This window comes from Amyelois transitella, chromosome 4 (assembly GCF_032362555.1).
Source record: "Amyelois transitella isolate CPQ chromosome 4, ilAmyTran1.1, whole genome shotgun sequence".
In the NCBI taxonomy this organism is placed as follows: domain Eukaryota; kingdom Metazoa; phylum Arthropoda; class Insecta; order Lepidoptera; family Pyralidae; genus Amyelois; species Amyelois transitella.
In genome coordinates, this window is record NC_083507.1 from 11438237 (window position 1) to 11453721 (window position 15485).

The window sequence follows — 15485 nt, forward strand, 5'->3', positions numbered from 1 at the left end:
AAAACCATCAATAACATAGCGTTTACAAGATTCCCGTGCGACGGGAATTATGATTGATCACGCAATGTTCACCTGTTTTCGTCCCGGAAAGTAATTGCCGATCTTTTGATGATTGTTTTTCAAGTTTAAACGTGTATTTATAGAACAAGCTAGCAAATAAACGCTAACGATTTTTCAAATCTCGTAACTGCTTTGAGTAAGAATAAAAAATACTTTGTATAAACGACAATCATAACATTTTTTTTATCTTTTTTTGGGCAATTTAAGTAGATTGAAATAGAACTAAAGTAATTTAAAAAAAATTAAGAAGTTGTACCGGAAACCACACGGCACTGTACAGCAAAAATGAAATGCACTATTTATAATATGAAATAATAGGAAAATATTGGCCCAAACAGGCAATGAAACTTGCAAAGTTTATCTTCCACACCTGTAAATTCAACCTGGTTCAACCTGATTAGCGTAGTTCCTTTGGTTAACCTTCACCAATCGATTGGAAATAAAAGAGTGGGGATAAAAGAGTGGGGGCTCGACGTTCAGATTTCACTTAACACAGCTGCGATATCATCGGATCCAATTTCCCGATGCAAGCAGGTGTCGTGAACGTTTCCATTGTTACTCTTTAATTTTGACGGCCTCTGTGGCGCAGCGGTAGTGTACTTGTCTGTGACACCCGGGGTCCCGGGTTCAAATCCCGGCCAGGGCATGATGAGAAACAAACTTTTTCCGATTGGCCTGGTTCTTGGATGTTTATCTATATAAGTATTTATTATAAAATATAGTATCGTTGAGTTAGTATCTCGTAACACAAGTCTCGAACTTACTTCAAGGCTAACTCAATCAGTGTAATTTGTCCCGTATATAAAAAAAAAAAATTTACATTCTGCTTAAAAAATGTATTGTTTCTATAATCTGTTTAGTTTATAATAGGTGCCGTGTGGTATCCCGGCGCTAATAAAAAAAAGAATAGGACTACTCCGTCTGGTTCCCACGGATGGCGTAAAAGGCGACTAAGCTTATAAACTTGGGATTCTTCTTTTAGGCGATGGGTTATCAATCTGTCGGTAATTAAATCTTATATTATTGGAATAAAATTAATCTCTAAACCGAGAATTGACAAAAAATTGACACATATAACATCTTCGTGAATAACATAGGCTTTCTGGAATTTCCAACGAGAGCGAAGCCGCATGCAAAAGCTAGTTTAATATATTTGAATCAGTTTGTATCCAGAAGCTTTGACTCCGGAGCTAGTTCAATCTGCGTTCTTGCCCAGTCCATATTTCTTTACATAGATACACACATATGGTCACGTCTTTATCCCTTGCGGAGTAGATAGAGCCAACAGTCTTGAAAATACTGAATGGGCACATTCAGGTGTATATATATACATACATACATACATACATACATATGTTCACGTCTATATCCCTTGCGGGGTAGACAGAGCCAACAGCCTTGAAAGGACTGAATGGCCACGTTCAGCTATTTGGCTAAATGATAGAATTGAGATTCAAATAGTAACAGGTTGCTAGCCCATCGCCTAAAAAAGAATCCTAAGTTTGTAAGCCTATCCCATAGTCGTCTTTTACAACATCCATGGGAAAGAGATGGAGTGGTCCTATTCTTTTTTGTATTGGTGCCGGGAATCACACGGCACCAATGAATAATAATGCATGGCACCATATATATATATATATATATATATGTATCCAATATATGTATATAGCTATAGTTCCATATTTATTTAATGGGTGAATTGAAGGAAAATAAAAATCGTCTATCAATGGACCTCCGTCATTTCATTCGTGCGACGTCACACCGACGTCTCGAGATCACACAACGGTTTCCCCGAAATTGGACCCTATTTTATATCCCGCAGGAGGAAAAAAAAGTTTTCATTTACACGGGGAATTGAATGTTTGTGTGTCGATAACCTTTGGGAGGTGGTATCCTTCACAATTCTCGCGCGAACATCTTCCTGCTACTGAAATATTTCGTTCGAAATGAATAATAGGTGGGAACCTTTTTTATGACACTCGTTGTAGGTGATGCTTAAATATTTAACGTATCTAATGATTTTCTCTCTCCGTACAGTTAATGCTCGATTGAACTCAGTTGTAAGCTTGGAGTATTCTTGAGACTGCTAATAAGGACTATTAGGCATAGTGATACGATCTTTCAAGACAATTCCCAATTTTGGAAGCTTGGTAGTGTGATTGGGTCATTTAGTTACTACTTTTCCTGTTATCCAGTTAAGTATATCTACAAATGAATGCGCAAGTTTGCAATGATGTATGTTAATCTTTCACCATTATTTCACACAAACCGGATTCTAATAAAAATTTCTTCCCAATTCAACTGGAATAAATAACACATAGGCTAATTTTTAAATGTAGACTTGAGCGAAGACCCGTGTTGTAATAAGTGGTTTTTATAAAAGGAACAAAAAGTGGTGCTGTAAAAGATTCTATTTTGTTCAAAAATAATGTTTATTTTGTGATACTAGGGATTCTTCTTAGGTGATGGGTAGCAACCTGTCACTATTTGGATCTCAAATCTATCATTAAGCTTAACAGCTGAACGTGGCCTTTCAATAATGCTAGCTCTGCCTACCCCGCTAGGGAACTAGAGGTGATTAAATTAATGAATAAAACATGAATATTGCACACAATATATCTATGACACCTTAACTCCTTAAAAAACCCACAAAAAATGTTACAAAACCATTTGTTTTCTTACAGGCACAAAAATAGTCACAAACTCACAATATAAGTTATATCGGGCTATAAGTCATTTGAATGTGCAATAAAGTCAAGGTGAGTAAGGCGGGGTAGTTTTCTTAGCCACGGTAAATTTTATGAAAAGAAAAAAATTGGGAATATTTTGCTACGATGTGAGGTTGAATGAAAAATAATACCAGCTGTATATAAAGTTTATTGTCGGGATGAAAATAAACACTGCGTTTGTTAAAATTAATGAAAATTATAACATATAACTTAGAACATAGTCGTAGAATACCTTAATTTCAATTGCGTCTGAATATCATACATACATAAAATCGCGCCTTTTTCCCGGAGGGGTAGGCGTAAAATTTATAAGGGTAAGTAATTAAGTAGGATACAATTTACCTTTTATTTATATCATTGTGCGAAAAATTAACAAAAGACGATCTTACTTTTTCGTCTCTTAAAATTATTACTTTTTTGTTAGCGGCCAGTGCGTAAATTATACTTTATTAAGAATTTATTGACAAAAATGGTTGTTTAATTTTCATTTAGTCGAACTTCTGTCATTCAAATCAGGTTAAGTCACGTACGTCCCAAGTGATTTACTTAATTGCATCATTAAGCGATACAGCTGAACTTTTCAGTCTTTTTAAGACTCTTGGCTCTATCTACCCCACAAGACGTGATGATATCACATATTTTATTATATCAAAATAGCATGAAAATCACAGAAACCGGCATAATATACTTAGTAATTAAATTTCTATGATACAAATATATGTGCAATAAAAACTGACATGGCGGCCGAAAGGTAAAACATCATCTTTGGTATCACCTCTATAAAAAATTATGATGATGAAATGATATAACTGATTTGTCTACGTACAGGCTCACCGTCAAGGGTTGCACTTCAAGAGGTATTCCCAAAATTCCCGCGGGAACAGAAATCAACGAGATACAAGCATACTCTAGTTACGAATGAATTTATTTTATCAAAAACAATTCATTCCAATCAAAGTGTCGTTTATCAGAAGCCCGCAGCGGCTGTTAACATTTTATTAAAATTGTTTACTATTAAACAAAGGGACATTTGTCTGTGGTTATTTGACATTTGGAGGGGATCCAATGAATGTTATCATTATTATGGTGTAAATCACAATTTTCTGTGTGCAAAGGTGCGGATAGAGCGTCGATGGTTGGATTGTTAAGTTGTCCGAATAAAAAGCGTGATGTGCGGAAGGTAAAGGTTCAATCCTTCCTAAAAGAAGAATCCCAAGTTTATAAGCCTATCCCTTAGTCGCCTTTTACGACATCCGTAAAAAAGAGATGGAGTGGTCTTATTATTTTTTAAACTGCCGGGAACCACACGGCACATACTACTAATAATTCTGAGTTTTAATTGTATGGGCCGTTGAGCGTCGTTCATTCATATATAAAGGAGTTGTGAACATTTTCCCAGCTTATTCCCACAACGTATTCATATGTAAATAACATTTATCACTAGGTCGTAAAGGTAATTTAGTATAACAAGTTGCTGAACCAAAACTATCTAACTCGCAAACCCTTTATAATATTTACGTTGTATTTCATAGCGAAGTGTCCCAATCCAAAACTAAATTATATATATACATGCAAACATACAAATAATAATGTCTATAATAACCTTTGCGGGGTAGATAGAGCTAACATTTCAAAAATACCAAAAGGCCACATTCAGCTGTTTGGCTTAATGATAGAATTCACATTGAAATAGTGACAGGCTGCTAGCCTATCTTCTAAAAGAAGAATCCCAAGTTCACAAGCCTATCCCTTAGTCGCCTTTTACGACACCCATAGGAAAGGGATAGAGTGGTCCTACCTACTTGTTTTCAATTAGTGCCGGGAACCACACGGCACAATGATACGTTTTATTAAGTGTTTAATCGTAATGGATTCCTAACTGAACCTCTTGATTGTTGGAAATTGTCAGATTGCACTTACAGGAATAACCTTTGCGGGGTAGACAGAGCTATAAAAGAAGAATCCTAAGTTCATAAGCCTATCCCTTAGTCGCCTTTTACGACATCAATAGGAAATGAATAGAGTGGTCCTACTCTTTTTTGAATTGGTGCTTGGAACCACACGTTACAATAATACGTTTTATTAAGTGTTTAATTGTAATGGATTTCTAACTGAACCTCTTGATTGTTGGAAATTGGCAGATTGCACTTACAGGCACTAAACCCCAAACCGGCACGTTACTAGTTTATCAAGTTGCAAACTAAGTCTCCATCAGAAACTTCTAAAGCGTCTTCCGAGATACATTTGCGATACATACGGGTGGATATTCTGGCGAACAAAGAATAAGTATGGATGTCGTGAAAGGCGACTGAGGGTTAGACTTATAAATTTTGAATTCGTCTTGTAGGCGACTTGAATTAAAAGTAAAAAATCAAAAGTTAAGAAAAAGTAGATAGTGTATAAATCATAAAACGTAATAATCACGTCTTTTTAGCGTAGAAAGTAGCTAAGTTAGTAAATAAAAAAGTAGTCTTACATTTTTATCATTTCACTAGCTGTGCCCGCAACTTCGTTCGCGTGGAATAGTTATTTTGATCATCTTTGAAGCCCTCAAGGATGAATAATTATTCCCGTTCTTTTCCATTATTTCTTTGCTCCTTTTAGTTGCAGCGTTTTACAGCCTAAAGCCTTCCTCGATAAATGGTCTATTAAGCGCAAATTTTTTTTTTCAATTTTCGCTTTCATACAAACAAACAGTCTCTTTAGCTTTATAATATTAGTATAGATTTATTTAATACATATTTTATATCTTGTTAGTTATTAAAAGGCAAACATTTTATCATTGGTTATCATTTGTTGGGACGAAGAAAATATATTCGTTTAGTATGTAGGTATGAATGTTACCCGATAATTAGTCTACAAATTATTTCTTTTTTTTTATTAATTGTATACCAGATTCAGTGTTTTCTGTAAGTAATTATGTTTTGAATAAATTCATACAAAAACCTTCAAATTGAATCTTAAGTGCAACAATGTTTGCTCGGTTCGAAGTTTTATTCGCTCGTGTGTTTACATTCAAATAAGCGTCGGGCCAATGGAGCGAGCTAAGCAACTATTGGACCCACTCCACTACGGAAGGGTGTTAATGGCGACACCAGCTTATACTAGTTTGTCGCACTACTGCTTAGGAATTTCTGATGTTACCGAAACATTGATTTAGTGTAGTCTATGTAATTTTTTTAACGAGATATTATTCATTTATTTTAGATATTTTTTGCAATCGTTTGCCTAAGTTCTACTTCATTAAATAGTGAAGAACAAAATATTTATGGTTTGCTTTTTTTAAGTTTATAAAACCAATCAAGGGAAAGATATTAAAATAGCAGTCGATTCATAAACAACGAAGTAATCGTGACAAACAAACATGTATTAATTAAAAAAAAAAATATTTAGATATGCTTATGGTGAAATTGAGAAATCTTTTTTTTTTAATCAGGTTTGAAGAAGAAACAAAAAAGGATTTCAAGAAGACACAGACTTTAATAAGAGTGAAGTTTTTTACAAACAAAACACAGAAATGGAAACAATTCTCTTAGAAATAGATGTGTACTTAAATAACATTTGATTGAATCTGTGGACTGAAAACGATAATAGATTGTTGAGTAGGTACCGAATAACCTATACTAAAAAGAAATAGGCTAGAATATTACCCTATAATTTGTGATCGGAAAATATCATGTTTTTCTAGAATTACCTTTGTGTTTCCGAGCGTATTATGTTCTGTTTGTGTGTTATTCTTAGAATATTATTTGGTTCTTAGGTTAAGAACAAATTGTACATCAATTAGAGAGAGTACTGTCAAAAAGAGGACATCTTTTTAATACTACTTGGGTTTAGATTTCTAAATAATTATATAGCTGTATATAACGTAATACTGTTTTCTATGTTGCGACATACTTTATAACGAACTATACTAAGTATGATTTAAAATTTTGATTCCTAGTGCAATTAAATTTTACATACATAATACATGGTACATAAAGTCACGTCCATATTCCTTGAGGGTAAGACAGAGCCAACAGTCTCGAAATGACCAAAACGCCACGTCCAGTTGTATAGCTTAATGATGAAATTGAAATTCAAATAGTGATGCGTTGCTAGCTCACAGGAAGAATCTCAAGCTTTCCCTCAGTCGCCTTTTACGACATCCATGGGAAGATAAGGATTAGTTCTATTTTAAAGCGCCGGGAATCACACGGCAAAATTCAAGTTGAAAGCCTTTTATTGCTGAATGGATAGGAAAATAATCATCAGTCCTATCAAATTTGTAAATTCTATTTGCCCGACTGGGGTTCAAAATGTAAATATAAATATTTTATAGTATTTAAATCTCATAGGTAGAGAGTAGATACTACAAATGCACTTCCTTGCTACTTTTTTGTATTCATCCACTCTCTACCCGGCCGGCTACGGGAAGCGAGACGGGTTATGTGGAGCTTGAACCCACTAAAACCACACGGTGCCATCGCCTACCGCTTTGTTGCCAGGAGCATCAGCTGCCCTCGCTCATATTCCCGACAACATTTTAAATCCCTCAACATTTTATCAAAAGACAAGATACACTTTCAAATATTTGATCCGCCCATGACAAAATTTCGGATACAAAGTTTTCACTCAAAATACATACATATAATCACGTCTATATCCCTTGCGGGGTAGACAGAGCCAACAGTCTTGAAAAGACTGATAGGCCAGGTTCAGCTGTTTGGCTTTATGATGGAATTGAGATTCAAATAGTGACAGGTTGCTAGCCCATCGCCTAAAAGAAGAATCCCAAGTTAATAAGCCTATCCCTTAGTCGCCTTTTACGACATTCGTGGGAAAGAGTTGGAGTGGTCCTATTCTTTTTTGTAATGGTGCCGGGAAACACACGGCACCAAATTTTACATACCACATTATCACTCAACATTTAACAAAAGACAAGATACACTTTCAAATATTGATCCGCCCATGACAAAATTTCGGATACAAAGTTTTCACTCAAAATATTTTATCAAAAGCCGATACGGCATCAACAAAGTTAGGAATACTTGTTTGTATCCAAAATACACTCGCTGCAGTGCTGTTGGCTGACAGCTACTTTTCCGATACCAAAAATCCGGAGCCGGGATCAGGCACGGACTTACGGAGAATGGATGAGGTTATAATACATACATAAAATCACGCCTCTTTCCCGGAGGGGTAGGCAGAGACTACCTCTTTCCACTTACCACGATCTCTGCATACTTCCTTCGCTTCATCCACATTCATAACTCTCTTCATGCAAGCTCGGCGGTTTCGGGTACTTTTGACCTGACCGGTTATAATTAGGTATCTTTTTGTCAACCATCCATCCATTTCCATATGATCACGTTTATATCCCTTACGGCGTAGATAGAGCCATCAGTCTTGAAAGACTGATTGGCCAAATTTCTATAATCGAATGCTTTAGGACAGATCCAGAATAGGACCACTCAATTTCTTTCCCACGGATGTCGTAAAAGGCGACAAAGGATAGGCTTATAAACATGGGATTCTTCTAACAGGGGATGAGCTGGCAACCTGTCACTATTTGAATATCATTTCTATCATTAAGCCTAACAGCTGAACGTGGCCTGTCAGTCTTTCAATAGAAATATCGCTTGTGGGACAGCAGGCTATGCCTTCCCCGGAAGCGATATAGACGTGACTATACGTATCAAATATCCTTAGTCGCCTTTTACGACACCCATGGGAACAGCATTGCTATTTTAACGTTGCTTTCGGAAAAATGTCAGACATCACATCCAGTAAACCTAAATCTATGTCGGTAAACTTTAAAACTTGGATTCTAAAACTGCTAGGTTGCATGTTCCTGAGAACAGAACTGCACCTTGGAATAAACTGCAAGACGGAGTTGCACCTTCAAACGTTGAATAAAAGTCTAAACAGGTAGGTAAAGGATGCTATTATATCCATGTATCTTCGGAGCTGAGTTTGAACTAGGCACGATTTCGATTTGTTCTTATTTTTCGTCGTGTGGTTCCCGGCACCGATAAAAAAAAGAATAGGACCACTTCATCTCGTTCCCATGGATGTCGTAAAAGGCGACTAAGGGATAGGCTTATAAACTTGCGATTCTTCTTTTAGGCGATGGGCTGGCAACCTGTCACTATTTGAATCTCAATTCTATCATCAAGCCAAAAAGCTGAACGTGGCCTATCAGTCTTTTCAAGACTGTTGGCTCTGTCTACCCCGCAAGGGATATAGACGTGACTATATGTATGTATGGATCTATTGACTTTTAATTTGTACGTAAAACTACAGTTTATCCATGCTACATGGTTAGAGAATTTTCAAAAAACAGATAGACAGAGCCAATAGTCTCGCGATAAGACTGTAAGACCGCGCTGAAAAGATATTGTAATTCAAACTTGTACATAATAATTAATTTAATTTTAATAATAAAGGCACAACATTAATAAATATTTGATCTCTCATAATTAATATAAGCCACCAAAATCGTAATCGTAATCCCTTTAAAGCCTTTCTTCTGCGGGAATTTTCTGAATTTTCAGAGGCCGAATTTGAAGGAACGCTCAATGTAAACGCTCACCCTTAACCTTCTGCAAATAATAATTAAAATACACCCTTAGTATTCCCATCCTTAATTCCTGGCCAAGATTTAATTGCAATTAAGAATTAATTATCTCTCAACAAAAGCTGCTGTTTGTTTCAGATTGAGATGGCGAGCGCGCAGACTGTTTGAGTGTGCTGTGTTTAAAATTTAATAAAATAATTAAAATTATGTGCCGTGTGGTTCCCGGCACCATTACAAAAAAAAGAATGGGACCACTCCATCTCTTTCCAACGGATGTCGTAAAAGGCGACGAAGGGATAGATAAACACTATCCAAAGTGAGATTCCATGTTTCATGGTACAGAAAGTACTAACCCATAATACGTTCCTCGTACTAACTCTTCGATTTAGTCTGAAGTACAGAACTGTTCTAAAAGTAAAAGTGATAAAAACAATCCTCTGTGGACGATAACAAAACGCCGCATAGCGCATAAAGTATTATGACAAAGATGCAACGAGACTTTCAAACTTTGCGTTTTGTTTTTCCGCTTTTCGGATTCCTGTCTACTGAATATTGAAAGAAAGTGTTAGGAAAAATGGCTTTTTAGAACATCTTCATTAGGAGATGAGCACTGTTATTTTGAAGTACATACATACATACATAAATTCACGCCTCTTTCCCGGAGGGGTAGGCAGAGACTACCTCTTTCCACTTGCCACGATCTCTGCGAATTCTCTCGGATATTTTTTTTGAAGTATGAAGAAAATATCAGCCGTAGATAAGACTTTAGTGAAGGTTTCTCTAAGTGCCGTGTGGTTTTCAGCACTTTACAATAGGGTCACTTAAATCTGATACGTATGAAAGATTTGATCAAATTACGAACACACTTTCGCACACTTTCAAATTTTCCAATTCGTTCACTCAGCTTTGGAATAAAACATCACCATCTATCTCGTGGATATAGTAAGAGGCGAATAAATGAACAGGCCCTTTAAGCTAGTTATGACCACATATTTATAAATTTCCCCCCGTCATATTTTTAGTTACCTGAGCGAGTATGACGTGTGGCACCAATAGAAAAAAAGAATAGGACTACTCCATCTCCCATGGTTGTCGTAAAAGATATCTAAAGGATAGGCTTATAAACTTGGGATTCTTCTTATAAGCAACGTGCTAGTAACCAAGTCAAGCACCTGAACGTGGCCGATCAGTCCTTATAAAAATGTTGGCTCCGTCTATCCCGTAAGGGAGATAGACGGAATTATATGTATGTAAGTATGACCGAGTGTGTTTTTCGATTTATTCCAGTCGGATACCACTATTTGTGATCCTCCTACCGTGAGTATTATTAACAATTTCTCGTCTGATCCCACTTGCAGTTTGTACGTCCCAACGGATCCTACTACATTCTTGCAAAGTTAAAAAAGGGGTATGTACAGTCAGGAAAAAAGTCATTCGTTAAAAATCAACATTCATTTATTTACAACAATTATCACAGATATCATAGAAAAATAAATCATCACAGAAAACACTTTACATTTAAATTAAAACTATCAAATATTAATTACAACGACTAGCTTCAAATCAACTTGTTATCTTAACTAAAAATATAGATAAGTCATTCATATAATCTGTATATAAAAATTTACAAAATAAGGAAATAAAATAAAAAGAAATCATAATCTTAACTTTTCCAGGCAGTGACCAACTGTGATTTTACCTGACAAAAGTTCATTAGTTACGTGTTTAAACCAGTTGTCGTTAGCAATCACTTTGGTTAGTCTTCGCTTCGGGTTCGGCAGCTCAAAATTATGCTTTTTAATGTTAACCTTTTGAAGACTGGCATCATCTTTTAAAACTTTTAAGAGTTGAAATAAATTGGGTTTCTTTGGCAGAGTACTGTTTAGTTTTTTATGCCAAGATTCTACAGCATTGGTTGTGCGGTGACGTTGATTATGAACACACCAAATGTTGACAAAATTTTCGTCTTCCAGCCATTGTGTCACCATATAATCGTTGAATTGTTGAATTTCATTAGATTCAGGACTGTCTTCCATTAAATAGCACCACCCGTCTGAGATGAATTCTCGAGGTAGCAGCGGCAGGAGAGCTGAGAGCGCTACATGTTTTCGGAGTCTCTTTTCTTTAGTTAAATTTAGCGCTTTAGCCTTCTTCCACACGTTGTGTGAAAAATGAAAGTAACATCCTTTTACTTCGACTGAAGGGAAAACTTTTGATATGGCATTCATAGCCGCTTGTTCATAATCTGTCACATATATCAACGGTTCCCAATCTGGAATATGTTCCTTTAATACTTGAAAAAGTGTTGTGTAAATTTCTTCAGTTTTTCTATTCAGCAACACGTACATTAAAGGCACTATTCTTGTGTGCTCTTCATTGCTTCCGAGATCGCCGTGTATAGAATAAAGTTGTACAAATGGTTTTGGGCAGCACTCAAAAGTTCCGTCACTAAAATAAATCTTGATATGTTTAATTTGTTCCAGGACTTCGCTATCAGCAAAAACTATAATTCGAGTTTCGGAAGATTCATTATAGTAGTCGGCAAGAACAAATTCCTTGAACTGCAAAGGAACTATAACTTCTTCAGGCAAATTGCATTGTATTTTTGTCACTCCGGCTTTCTTATTTCTGGCATTATATAAAGAAGATTTAATGTTTCCGAATGACGGAAGCTTTTTTAAGAGATCCAAGCCTGCATTTTCGAATTCTGACATAAAGTTGTTGTAAATATTGGGTATTGGTGAAAAATTCGAAGATAGAACCTTTTCTCGGCATTCATGTAATTTTTGATCTACTACATTTTTTATTTCGTCCGGCTTACATTGGTGACTTTTTTCTTTTATAATGTTGTTTTCCTGATGAAAAAAAAAACTTCAAGTTAGATTACACACTTTAATGAATAATAATAATACTGTTAGACTAATCCACACAGCGCCATCTAGCCCCAAGCTAAGCAACTAAATGCTTATGTTATGCGTGCTAGATTAACGGATATTCCTACTATTTATAATAGTTTTTTTTGTTGTATATATGTCGCAGTCATCTGGTTGAATCTACTATTTGATTGAATGACTAGCTCCTATATTGAATGACGATATTCAATTGAATGACTAAAGGACAATTCGTCAAGTCGTGTAACGTTTAACGTCTTGACTGAACGTCATTTAGCGAAGTCGTTGAATGGGATATAGCCCATTTTGTAATGTTTGGTTAGGATGACCATGAGTTCGCAACTTAAAAGTTAACCTTACTTTAAATAAAAATAAGTTAATTATAAAATATCTCGTTAAATAGAATCTGTACGACTTTGTAATATTTGATTAGGGTGAACATAAGTTCGCTAATTTCGTAAAATTAAAAAGGTAACCTTACTTTACATAACAAAAATGAGGACATGATATGTTGCAGGATAATATGGCACACCTTATTTATGATATCACAAATAAGGCACTTTAACGCTAATTTAATCGAAAAGAATTTCAATACAGTGCTTTCTGTGCAAGCTGTTTGACGCCACATTTGTTTTGGTGACTACTAGCGCTGCAGTGGGAAAAAAATGAACTAAATTTGAATCACCTGACTGATTTTACGTCCGCCCTGTTCAAAGAGCTATGTTACAATCAGCTAACTAGTTGGACGTTGAGTGACGCTTGTTCTATCAACGTTTAGCCTAGTGATTCAATTGAATATCGTCATTCAATAAAGGAGCTAGTCATTTAATCAAAAAGCAGATTCAACCAGATGACTGCGACATATACACATTATACATAGTAACACCCAGACCCATCACAGATAGTAAAATTCATCATTTCATTTTCTGCCCGGCCGGGGATCGAACCCGGGACCCGTGCATAGCAAACCCGCCATGGTGACCACTACGCTACTCAGGTCGTCAAAATGAATCAATGAATGAGCCAAAAAATTAAAGCAAGTCAGTTCGTTATTTTATGTGGATATAAAGTAGCTCATACCTTTATATTTATATATGCCGGGCACTTTTTGCGCCAATTCACGCATCTCCACGTAATACATCCACTTTTGAATGTTATTTTCTTAGTATATTGGTAACCAGCCCGCAACAAAACTGCACCACCGTTCCTCTGTATAATTGTGAACTCACCACCAGAGTTATTAGAGGTAGAGGGCTTGCTATTACCTTCTGACATTTCCTAAAACGAATAACATTTTCATTATTATACATCAATTAAAAACATAAAGTTCTAGGATAATGATGATAATAAAATTGATGTGTTGAAATAAACGTTAATCTTTTCTATAAACGAAATATAACTATTCTCTGCCATGCCTTAACTGTTCTATAACAATAAAACTTTGTAAATGAAAATAGAATTTAATAAATCTATAGCAATCGTTTAATATTACAAGATGCGTACTTACTGTCTAGTAATTCACTTCAACACGTCACGTACAATGAGATGCACATAATTTCACATTGGAAAGCAAAATGACGACTGGCAATTAGAATAAAGATAACCCCTTTCTCAAGGTCAACTAGCTCTAAGTATGAAACAATTCCTGGAAATATTAGTTATACTTGTCTCTGATTGGATGGACAAGCGCGCCTACTACGTTCGCAGGTAAAAAAGCTGCATGTATGGCTATTATTACTTTTTTTAAATTAGTATCATTATGATAGTAGAAATTATGTTACTGGCTGTACTAAAAATATGTTTAAACCACTAGTAGGATCAGAATGGAATATATAATAAATTAAAAAAAGTTGATCCCACTGGTATATTATGCAAGTGGTATCCGACGGGAATAAAAAAATAAATAAAATAATCGTGATCCCACTGGGATCAAAACTTAGTAGTATCAGACTGGAATAAATCTGTTTTTCTATGATCAAGTAAGTGTTTATAGATTCCATTCCTAGAGACATTGTTTTTCAAAGAAATACGTAATATTTGTTCAGGATTTATTCATATCTGCGGTTTTTCCAAATGTCGAGATAACAGCTATATGTACGTGCGTAGTTATTTCAGTAGTAATATAATTCTTATATTTGTCTAGTTATATCAATATCATACTCGATGTGCCGTGTGGTTCCCGGCACTAATAGAAAAAAGAATAGGACCACTTCATCTCTCTCCCATGGATGTCGTAAAAGGCGACTAAAGGGTTGGCTTATAAACTTTGGATTCTTCTTTAAGGGGATGGGCTAGCAACCTGTCACTATTTGAATCTCAATTCTATCATTAAGCTAAATAGCTGAACGTGGCCACTCAGTCTTTTCAAGACTGTTGGCTCTGTCTACCCCGCAAGGGATATATACGCGATTATATTTATGTATGTATGTATGTATGTACTCGATGTAAGGTCCGTTTAAATTAAGGTCCGTCCCTGTGGCATTGCACGCGCGACGCCGTTATTATCGCGCGTAGAACTATCGCTGTCCCGTTTAACGTCGTAGTAAAAAGCGAAACGGTGATAGTTTTTTTTTTTTCAAAATTTTTAGAATTTCTGTATGTTTGCATTTGCATGGCGCGAAAAGGACGGGATGTTCAAGGCTTAGTTCAACTTTAAAACTTAATGTACCAAATTTTCTACTCTCACCTCTCTAAGGGGGTTAAGATTTTCTGTGTGAACTTTTACGCGAACGAAGTCGCGAAGACATACAAAATCGTAATATTTGAAAATTAATATAAACAATCATAGTAGGAAGTGTATGTATAATGTACTTATATATAAATAAAATATTCTATAACAATGTATTATTTCGGTGTAGATAGATAGATAGATAGATAAAAACGTTTATTCAGTTATAGTTATAGTGTACAAAAAAAATATCCATTCATTTATAGATGGACTCATAGTCAAGTCGTCACAATAGCGAGAGCTAAAATGCTGCACTTATTAAGTGGATATTCACAACTGGGTCCCGTAGAATTGTTAATTTTATATATTAGAATGTAGGACAAGTTTGGCTTATTGATACGAGTAGAATTGAGATTCAAATAGTGACAGGTTGCTAGCCCATCGGCTAAAAGAAGAATCACAAGTTTATAAGCCCTATCCCTTAGTCGCCTTTTGCGATATCCATGGAAACAATTGTAATAGGTATATACGTGAGAACAATTTAGATTTAATCTTTTAAGCAATGTATTGTATGTACA

General features: G+C 35.5%; 1 protein-coding gene across 2 annotated transcripts; it reads right to left on the minus strand.

The window, feature by feature from the left end:
- Positions 1 to 10628: 10628 nt before the first annotated feature.
- LOC132904386 (uncharacterized) lies at positions 10629 to 14183 on the minus strand. Of its 2 annotated transcripts, XM_060954645.1 has the most exons (3): positions 13747 to 14183; positions 13320 to 13517; positions 10629 to 12203 (listed from the first exon to the last, which is right to left on the minus strand). In XM_060954645.1, exons 2-3 carry the CDS (start codon positions 13512 to 13514, stop codon positions 11004 to 11006), a joined length of 1395 nt encoding a protein of 464 aa, XP_060810628.1. In that variant the 5' UTR covers positions 13515 to 13517; positions 13747 to 14183; the 3' UTR covers positions 10629 to 11003. The 2 variants fall into 2 exon arrangements, with proteins under 2 accessions (XP_060810628.1, XP_060810627.1); XM_060954644.1 differs by having other exon boundaries at positions 13320 to 14183.
- Positions 14184 to 15485: the final 1302 nt, after the last annotated feature.

What these genes read in the sequence shown, in the direction of transcription:
- LOC132904386 (XM_060954645.1), bottom strand. Translation starts at nt 13,514, where the DNA reads ATGTCAGAAGGTAATAGCAAGCCCTCTACCTCTAATAACTCTGGTGGT. An exon ending in CGGCATATATAAATATAAAG is followed by an intron (nt 12,204 to 13,319) that starts GTATGAGCTACT and finishes TTTTTTCATCAG; the next exon opens with GAAAACAACATTATAAAAGA.